Raw genomic sequence first — 10,281 nt, forward strand, 5'->3', positions numbered from 1 at the left:
TCCAAAACTCAGCTCACATCCATCTGTATTTACTGAGTGTGTTGGCCTTCTCATTGGCCCTCTGCTGAAGGTTGAGGCTGTGATTATGGCCTGTACCCAGACTAGTGGACATTTCTGAGGCTGTCTCAAAGACTGAGGATGTATGTTGGCTCTGCATCCTTTCTTCTTCTGCCTTGTAAGACCTACCCTGTGCCAGGTGATAGAAGGGATTATACCAGCAAAATACCTTTTAGTTGCTCATGGTCTACTTTGGGAGATAGAAAATACATACCCACATGTGTGCGCACGCGCACACACACACACACACACACACACACACACACACACGCACACACACACACACACACAACTACCAAGTAACCCTAAAGGCAGATGGGATGTGGAGTTAAAGGGGGCATCTCTTGATCAAGAGATGAGTTCTCAGCTAGATTTTGAATAAGGGAGAGATACGGGTTAATCAGGAGAGAGGATTTTTCTTGGATATTTCTGATTTCTTTCAGCTATGAATGAATATTCCCCATCTGTGCTCATAGTTGGAGGCTAGGGAAAAGGGAGAGGAGTGGGAAGCTTGGCTTCTATCAGACTCTCTAGTCCAGTGCCAGGTCCTGCATTGAAAATGTAAACTCTTTAGTGAGGAGACTACCAGTTTGTAGGTGAGAGTCCCTTGTCTGAGTGAGGGCTTAATCTCTTGCCAGCTTGTAACAAGGGATAGGGAGGGAGGAAAATGAGTGGGTACTAGTGTAAGTGTGCATTTTTTACTAAAGTTATTGATTTTTCTTTCCACTTGTCCTCCCAATTTAACAGAATCCTTGAAAATTGGCTTCCTGGAGACGTTGAAAGAAACTCCTGGAACATATCCTCCCCTGGCAGTATGTCCCTGTGACGCCTTCTTAAACTAGTTTCAAGTAGGCTTTCTCTCTGCAGTTCTCCCACCATCTCGTTTTTCAGATGTCAGAGAGTGCCAAAGTCTAAAATAAAAAAAAATGTAGTCTTAGTGGTAGCAACCAGAATGGAAGATGGCCAGGGCTTAAAAGGAGGTCCTTCTCTCACCCCTTTCTCCACTGCCTCCCTCCTAAGTCCTTCTGATCATAGTCTCAGCCCTGCCTCCTCTAGTGGACTGTCTTTGCTTCAGTATACCTCTTATGTCACTTGATGGAAGTCCTACCTTTTTGTTACAGCTAAGGCTTATTTTGTATAGCAGTTGCATTTCTGAAAAGGAGATTCAGATGGGATTTCTAGAAGTCACATTCTGTTTTTCCCACCAATTTTTCATTACAAAGTTTATTTTTTGATGGATTTTCCATTGGCAGTGATGGCCAACATTGTTTAGCTTTGATGAAATGTCCTCTTCAAAGAGCTAATGGTAAATAAATGAACACTTAAATACACAAGAATTGTTAGAGAGCTACTTGTAGTGAATACACAGGGGTCCTTTGCCTTTCATATATCCAGTGAGTTTAGAATTCATCTGTTATTATATACAGATACTTGGCCATTTGTGATATATGTTCTGAGAGGTAAAGATGGTGTGATTGGTGCCATGAGTATGGGCTGAGGCATTGAGTCCCCTGGTGTAGCTGCTTCAACATTCCTTAACATCACCTCACTGTTCTAGAAGTGCTCATTTGCTTCTTCACACTCTGGTCCGTCGTGGGACTGACTGGATTTCACACTTTCCTCGTGGCTCTCAACCAGACAACCAATGAAGATGTGAGTCAACTTTCCCTTGTCCTTATCACATATTCTCCTCTCCAAAGCCTATTCTGTCATTACCTGCTATACCTGCCAGAGAACTGAGTCTCCAGGGCTTGGGAGGTTGAGGCAAATGGCAACCTGGTGTGGGGAGACTGTTAAATTCACTGTGTGGAGGAGAAAGCAGACTGCTTTGGCTGGCACTGAGTACCTATGTAGAATTGGGAAGAAGAGGTTCAGTGGTTGAGCGGGTACACTGTCTTCAGCTGTTCGTAGATCCTTAAAGGCTAGTTAGTGCCTCTGGATTTGGAATGGAGAGGCACAGTTGCACTGACTAAATCCCTGCTTTTTAAAAATTACCAATTAATCCATGTTTATTATAGAAAATCGGAAAATACAGATGAATAAACAATAGCAAATAGGTTACAACTTTACCTCCTAGATGTCACCATTAGTTTCTTTTCAGTTTTTATTTAAATTCACCATTGTTAATGGTATGATTTGTAGTCTTTCAGACCTGTTCCTGTGTTTGTTTATATGAATATATATATTGTATTTTTTAATTTAATTATTTATTTGGGGTGGGGGAAGAGAGAGAGGGACAGAGGATCCAAAGTGGGCTCTGTGTTGACAATGAAGAGCCTGATGTGGGGCTTGAACTCACTGAGATCACGATCTGAGCTGAAGTTGGATGCTTAACCTACTGAGCCACCAGGCACCCCTATATTTTGTATTTAAAAATTTTTTTAATGTTTTTTAAAAAATTTATTTCTGAAAGAGAGAGAGAGAGTGCAAGTGGGGGAAGCGCAGAGAAAGAGAGGGAGACACAGAATCCGAAGCAGGCTCTAGGCTTTGAGCTGTCAGCACAGAGTCCGATGTGGGCCTCGAACCCATGAACCGTGAGATCATGACCTGAGCCAAAGTCAGTTGCGCAACAAACTGAGCCACCCTGCCGCCCTTATATTTTGTATTTTTAGTGGAAAATAATACATATTATTCAGCTTCTGATTTTTCACTCTATTGTGAACATTTTTCTATGGCTATGCAGGTATTTGTTTTTCTTGTTGTGGCAAAATGTATGTAATACAAAATGTACTGTCTTAGCCATTTTTAAATGTAGAATTTAATAGTATCAAGTACATTCACGTTGTTGTGCCACCATCGCCACCATCCATCCCCAGAACGTTTTCATCCTTTCATGCTGCATTTCTTCAACGTAAATTTTAATACAAGCCTTGGCTTTTATCTTGCAGATCAAAGGCTCATGGACAGGGAAGAATCGTGTCCAGAATCCCTATAGCCATGGCAACATTGTGAAGAACTGCTGTGAAGTGCTGTGTGGCCCCTTGCCCCCCAGGTACTTAGAGGACTAGAAAATCCTGGGACTCTTGGGACAAGCAATTCAACCTGATCCTATTACCTGGTCTGATGCATTCTTCTGAATGTGGCCTTTTCATGTCAGATAGGTCTTCCCAGGGATTATCCTTCGGTGCTATATCTACATGGACCACAGACCACAGGCTAGTTGTTTTGAAGGGACGACCTTTCATTCTTATTTCATCTGTTTGTTCCTTGGTTAATGTGGTGTTCCCTGGTTTGTGGAATGAAAAAAGAACGGAAGACAGGAGGCATGTGCTAGGATAATGCTAGATTGCTAAAGGACAGGTTTATGTTTTCCAGTATACACAGCAAGGTTCAGTGGGGTGGGTGGGTGGAGGGGGGAATACAAAGTGCTTTATTAACTGTCCTCTCTCCTTCAGTGTGCTGGATCGAAGGGGTATTTTGCCACTGGAGGAAAGTGGAAGTCGACCTCCCAGTACTCAAGAGACCAGTAGCAGCCTTTTGCCACAGAGCCCAGTAAGTATTCCTGACTTAACGGCTGAGTCAGTGATAGAAGGTGTAGGCTAAATTTACACCTTTGAGATACAATTAGGCAATTCCATGTCCAGTGGCTCCAGCTTCTGTCTCTGCTTTTCCACTGACATTGTCTTCAAATCTTTGTGCCCTCAAGGTGGATTTAGTTTCTTTGACATTCTGTGCCAGTCACTGTGCTGGGTGCTAGGGATATGCCAGTGAACAAGGCAAAGATGTCTCTGCTCTCAAGGAGCTCATTGTCTAGTAGAGATGAGAGACAAGAAAACAGGCCATTGCTCAATGTTGTGAAAAGTGCCTTGAGGAAGGAAGCATAAAATGCTATCAGAGCAAAGATAGGGGTCAGGGCAGCGGGTTAGAGTTAATGGAGTGGTTAACTTGGTAGGAAGGGCTTCCTCCCTAGAATATGTAGATGTTGTGGAAAACCTCCCAGCTGTCTTGTTTAGGATATACATTATAAAATATGTTCCCAAAAAGGTATTATTTGAACTTTCTTTTTGTATAATTGCTTTATTGAGCTATAATTCACATACTGTAAAATCTCTATTTAAAATGTATAGTTCACTGGTTTGTAGTATATTCACAGAGTTGTGCAATCATCCCAGCAATCAATTTTAAAACATTTCCTTACTCCTCACCAAACGTCTACACCCATCAGCAGTCACTCTCTCTTTCCTCCTAGTTCCCCCAGCCCCATCCCTAGGCAACTATTAATCTACTTTCATTGCTATATATTTGCTTCTTCTGTATATTACATATAAATGGAATCATATAATGCGTGGCTTCTTTCATTTGACATATTTTCAAGATTCATCCATGTCATAGCATGTAGCAATACTTCATTATGTTATATGGCTGAATAATATTCCATTATATGGATAATACCACATTTTATTTATACATTCATTGATAGCCATTTGGGTTGTTTCCACCTTTTGGTTATCATGAATAATGCAATGATGAACATTCATGTACAAGTTTTTGCATAGACACATGTGTATTTATTTTGGCTATATATCCAGGAGTGAAATCACTGGGTCATATAACTCTATGTTTAACCTTTTGAGTACCTGCTGGACTGTTTTCCAAACTGGCAGCACCATTTTACATCCCCACCAGTAGTGTATGAGGGTTCCAGTTTTTCCACATTCTTGGCAACACTTGTCATTATTATCTGGCATTCTGGTTCTAGCCATCGTAGTAGGTGTGAAGTGGTATCTCACTGTAGTTATGATTTGCATTTCCCTAATGCTGCCGAGCATCTTTTCATGAGCTTATTGGCCATTTGTTATTTTCTTTGGAGAAGTATCTATTCAGATTCTTTGTCAATTTTTAAATTGGGCAATTTGAATTTTTTTTGTTGTTGTTGAGTTCTAAGAGTTCTTTATTCTCTATGTTAGTCCCTTATCAGATATATGATTTCCAAATATTTTCTCCCATTCTGTGGGCTGTCTTTTTACCTACTTGATGATGTCCTTTGAAGCACAAAAAGTTTAAATTTTGATGTAGTCCATTTTATCTTTTTTTTGTTTGTTTGTTTCTTGGGCTTTTGGTGTCAGTAGATATGTAAGAAACCATTGTCTAATCCAGGGTCATGAAGGCTTATGCCTGTTTTTCCTAAAAGTTTTATAGTTTTAGCTCTTATTTAGATCTTTGATCCATTTTAAGTTAACTTACAAATTCTTTCTTTTGCATGTGGATATCTCTGCACCCTTTTAAAAACATTTTTTAAATTTTTATTATTTATTTTTTTAGAGAGAGAGAGAGAATGAGCAGCAGAGGGGCAGAGCAGGGAGGGATCTTAAGCAGGCTCCGCACTCAGCGCAGAGCCTGATGTAGGGCTTGATCCCATGACCCTGAGATCATGACCTGAACCAAAATCAAGAGTTGGATGATCAACTGACTGAGCCACCCAGACACCCCTCAGCACCCTTTGTTGAAAAGACTGCTTTTTCTCCATTGAATTCTCTTGGCACCCTTGTGAAAAATCAATTGACTGTAAATGTAAGAGTTTGTTTCTAGACTCTCAATCCTATTTCATCGATCAATATATCTGTTCTTATGTCAGTATCACACTGTCTTGGGTACTGTAGTGTTGTAGTAAGTTTTGAATTTAGGAAGTGTGAGTCATTCAATTTATTCTTTATTCAATTGGTTTGGCTGTTCTGGGTCCCTTGAATTTCCATATACATCTTAGGATCAGCTTGTCAGTTTGCAAAAAGCCACCTTCTTTAAAAAGAAGTTTTAATGTTTATTTATTTATTCTGAAAGAGAGATAGAGAGAACAGGGGAGGGGCAGAGAGAGAGGGAGACAGAATCCCAAGCAGGCTCCGAACAGAGCCCGATGAAGGGCTCAAATTCACAAACTGAGAGATCATGACCTGAGCCAAAATCAAGAGTCGGATGGATGCTTAACTGACTGAGCCACCCAGGTACCTCTAGAAGCCAGGTGGAATTTTGATGGGGATTGCATTGAATCTATAGATCAATTTTTGGAATATTGTCTTCCTAACAAGATAAAGTCTTCCAAACTGTTAACATGGGATGTCTTCATTTGTTTAGATCTTCTTTAATTTCTTTCAACAATATTTTGTAGTTTTCAGAGTAGAAGGTTTTTTTAAAAAAAGTTTATTTATTTATTTTGAGAACAAGAGAGGGAGAGTGCAAACTTATGAGCGGGGGAGGGGCAGAGAGAGACTCCCAAGCAGGCTCTGCACTGTCAGCCCTGAACCCAAATCACTCACTTGTGAACTCATGAAACTGTGAGATCATGACCTGAGCCAAAAATCAAGAGTCGGACACTTAACCAATTGAGCCACCCAGGGACCCCTAAGGTTTTTCTTTAAGTTTTATTTAAGTAATTTCTACACCCAACATGGGGCTTGAACTCATGACGCTAAGATCAGGAGTCACATGCTCCTCTGACTGAGCCAGCCAGGCACCTCCAGAATATAAGTTTTATACTTCTTTTGTTACATTTATTCATAAGTATTTTATTCTTTTTGATGTTATTGTAGGTGAAATTATTTTCCTAATTTCATTTTTGGAATGTACATTGGCACTCTATAGAAATTCAGTTGATTTTTGTATATTGATCTTGTGTCTTGAAACCTTGCTGGACTTGTTTATTGTAATAGACTTTTAGTAGATTTGAACTTTCTTTTCAAATAGAATCCTACTTTTAAGTGAATGATTTTTTTGTAAAGTAGATCATTGTTCTCTACTTTGCCTTTCCTAAATTTTGAATTTTCTTTTTTTGAAAATACAGCAAACTCTTGTTTATAAATTGTTATCATCATTTTGAATATCATTTTTCTGATGAATATGATCTTAAATCGTAACAATCTAGGTTAGTAGCTCTAAGTTGAATGTAGGGAAGGGTAGTATTTTAGAATCACTCAGGGGGCATTTTCCTACCACATATACCATCTGAAGATTTTGCCACCCCACCCTATTTGGTTTAGAATCACTGTTCTATTGAGCTGTATGTTAGGGCGAAGAAAAAAAAAAGATTGAGAACCACTGAATCAGGCCTATGTTAGACAAGTATGTTATAGCATTCTGTTATGAAGGGGGGGTGTCTGCATAATTATTTGTGGTCCCTTTTATTATTATCATGAATAATAATGGAAACATCTATCCTCTACAGACAGTGAAGACTAGAACTTAACTTCAGATGCATTTTGCTGAGAAGACAATAGTTTAGTCTTGGTTCTGAGTTTGGTGTGGGTGGCTGCATATCTGTAGCATCAGTGTGGTTGATGCGTTGAGAGGAAGAGTTCAGTGTCTATGGATTATCTCCATTTGGATGTTGAGGGCGAGCCTTGTATTGAATTTGATATGTTTTTCTTCTCAGGCCCCAACAGAACATCTGAGCCCAAATGAGATGCCGGAGGACACCAGCACTCCTGAAGAGATGCCACCCCCAGAGCCCCCAGAGCCACCACAGGAGGTGACTGAAGCTGAGAAGTAGCCTATCTATGGAAGAGACTTTTGTTTGTGTTTAATTAGGGCTGTGAGAGATTTAAGGGGAGAAGATATAAACCTGAGACAGAGAGCAAGTGAGCTGTCCCTGTTACTATTTTTCTTTGGTCTTTATTCACACAATTGCACACTGGCATTTTCTTGCTGCAAGCTTTTTTTTTTTAATTTCTGGACTCAAGACAGTTGCAGAAGATGTCAGTCACCTCTGGTAACTGGACAAATGGGTCTCTTGGACCCCAGCACTGGCTTTCCATGGCCTCAGCCATGGAGTCTCCTTGGACTCCCTTCTCTTTCCTCCAGGTCCCAGCTCTCCTGCTTGGGGTCAGTGGTCCAATTCTGGGGATAAAGGGTCTTGAGACTGGCTCAAATCCTCTCAAACTGCTGCATGCCATGAGTCCAGAGGCAGTCATAGAGAACTCTGGCCAGGGAATCCTAAAGGGATTCTTGGGGCTTTCAGAAGTGAAGAGGGTGGAGGGTGGGGTTGGAGGATTCTCCTGGCTACAAAGTGCCAACATTGCCAGCAAATCCTTTCAGGAATGGGGCAGGTACCTTCCACTTGTATTTATTCATGTAGTTTCTCCTTTGTCCCCTGCCCACTTTCTAACACCCAAACCCCACCCGTTTCCAGTTAGATATATGTAAGTAGTTGCAGTAGAGACAACGATTCACATTTCTTGTAGACTACCGGAACCTTTTTAATACCTGTGCCATTCTTAGTAAGAATTTATGAGATGCCAATGGCATGGCCCTTCGCACTCTTTGTCTCATCTCTCCTCCTTTCTCATTAGCTCCTTTTGTTTTCCTTTTGACTCTTGCTCCCACTAGGAGCAGGAATGGCAGTAATAAAAGTGTGCACTTTGGTGGTTCCTTTTCCTCAGAGGAAGCCTGAGTGCTCACTTAAACACTACCCCCTCAGACTCCTTGTGTGAGGCCTGTAGAGGCCCTGAATGCACAAATGGGGAAACCAAGGCACAGAGAGGCTCTCCTCTCCTCTCCTCTCCCCTATGTCCCCTCAAAAAAGAAAAAAAAAAAAGAATAACCAGTACTTCCATTAGGCCTCGGCTGAGTGAGGAGGGAAAGCCCAGCACTGCTGCCCTCCCGGGTAAACCCACTCCAAGGCCTTGGCCCACCTCGGGCTTGGTAACCACACGGGGGCTTCCTCCAAGCCCCACTCTTCCAGCACTTCCACCGGCAGAGTCCCAGAGCCGCTTCACCCTGGGGGTGGGCTGTGGCCCCCAGTCAGCTCTGCTCAGGATCTGCTCTATTTCAGGGAAGAAGATTTATGTATTATATGTGGCTATATTTCCTAGAGCACCTGTGTTTTTCTCTTTCTAAGCCAGGGTCCTGTCTGGATGACTTACGGGGAGGGGTGGGGGGAGTGTAAACCAGAACTTTTAATCTATTTGAAGGTGATTAAACTGTGTCTAATGCAAACTGCCTGCCTCCTCCTTCCCCTTTCCATTTCAAGAACCACCATGAGGGTGTGAATGTCTTTGGGGGTGGGGGTTGGGGGTGGGGGTTGAAGGGGTTGCTTGTTACTACCCATACTTCCATTTTCTACGGGGTCCTTGGGTTGGAGAGATAGCTCCCAAACTCTCCACTGATCTATACTACATTCTGGGCCGATGTTTACCTTATGCTGGGCTATGAAGAAAGGGCTTTCAAGGCAATATACAGTGTTAGCAAGATTGGGAGTGTTGGAGGGGATTGTATTTACTCAAGAGAACACACTTTATTAGAATATTGTTTTTATGCAGAGGGATGCTGTTAATTGCAAATGAGTCTTAGTTATTAAAGCAGGCTCATCAGGGCCCCCTCTTGGAAATATTTTGTTAGTGATCTTTTACAAGCGATGGTATATATTTCTTTTTAAATGGTCTAAAGTCAAGACTCCTTACCAATACCTATCTCACCCTTCCCAGTTAATCACAATTAATGAAGTTTGGCTGCTTGCAGATTTTTCGTATGTCTTCCTATTTTTCTTGTAGCAAGGTTTGAGTTTAGCAATCTTTAGGGAGAGTGGGGAGACTGGCTCTGACTGTCTCAGATTCTTCTCCTTTCTGCCTCTACTTTCCCATTCTTTTTCTGGATCTCTCAGTTTTATTCTTGTAGTTAGATTTGAGTTAGTTCAATATAAGGCCAAGCCTGGAGAGTTTGGAAGTTACTAGATTTTTTCAGTTAACCTGACACTCAGATGAACCCCTTTTTAGTCAGTTCTCAGCCTACCCTGTCTCAGCCCATGTCTTCTCTTGGGTTTGGACAGATTTCTCTCCTCGCCCAACTTACCTCAATGACTTTTCTGCTGTCCCTGAGATCTGTCAGAGAAAATTTCTCTTTCTGAGGTGAATGGTAAACACGGAAATCCCTTATCTCTAGTGTGAAATGAGTTTTTTTTAAGTTTCTGCATTTTCATACTCCCTGCCCTCTTTCTTTTCCTTTATAAATCTTCTGTATTTAAGACCTTGGCCTGAAGATCTGTCCCATTCATACCATGCACCAGCTGTGATTGTCCCTAGTCTGAGTTCCGATCAGAGAAGAGATTGAAGAATTGGTCCTTCCCAGGGGAATAGGCCTTAAATTGTTCACTCTTTTCAATGGCTGACATTCTTTCCACCTCTCCCCTTCCTCTCCATCCCTTAAGTTTCCTATGCACCCCACTTCCCCAGAAGGATGGCTGGCACAGATCCAAAACCTTCTGGGGGTTGGTGGAATTTGGCTATTTGGGAACACTTC

General features: G+C 41.6%; 1 protein-coding gene across 2 annotated transcripts in view; it reads left to right on the forward strand.

Moving 5' to 3' along the window:
* Nucleotides 1-8,982, forward strand: part of ZDHHC9 (zDHHC palmitoyltransferase 9) — a 31,988-nt gene extending 23,006 nt beyond the window's left edge. For both annotated transcript variants that reach the window (XM_081793367.1, XM_081793368.1), the window contains 5 exons: nucleotides 805-851; nucleotides 1,606-1,710; nucleotides 2,946-3,049; nucleotides 3,453-3,549; nucleotides 7,421-8,982. In XM_081793367.1, coding sequence (XP_081649493.1) covers nucleotides 805-851; nucleotides 1,606-1,710; nucleotides 2,946-3,049; nucleotides 3,453-3,549; nucleotides 7,421-7,537 — 470 coding nt within the window. In that variant the 3' untranslated portion in view covers nucleotides 7,538-8,982. The remainder of the gene's footprint in view (nucleotides 1-804; nucleotides 852-1,605; nucleotides 1,711-2,945; nucleotides 3,050-3,452; nucleotides 3,550-7,420) is intronic.
* Nucleotides 8,983-10,281: the final 1,299 nt, after the last annotated feature.

This window comes from Panthera onca, chromosome X, assembly GCF_046562875.1.
Source record: "Panthera onca isolate mPanOnc1 chromosome X, mPanOnc1 haplotype 2, whole genome shotgun sequence".
NCBI classification, from domain to species: Eukaryota; Metazoa; Chordata; class Mammalia; order Carnivora; family Felidae; genus Panthera; species Panthera onca.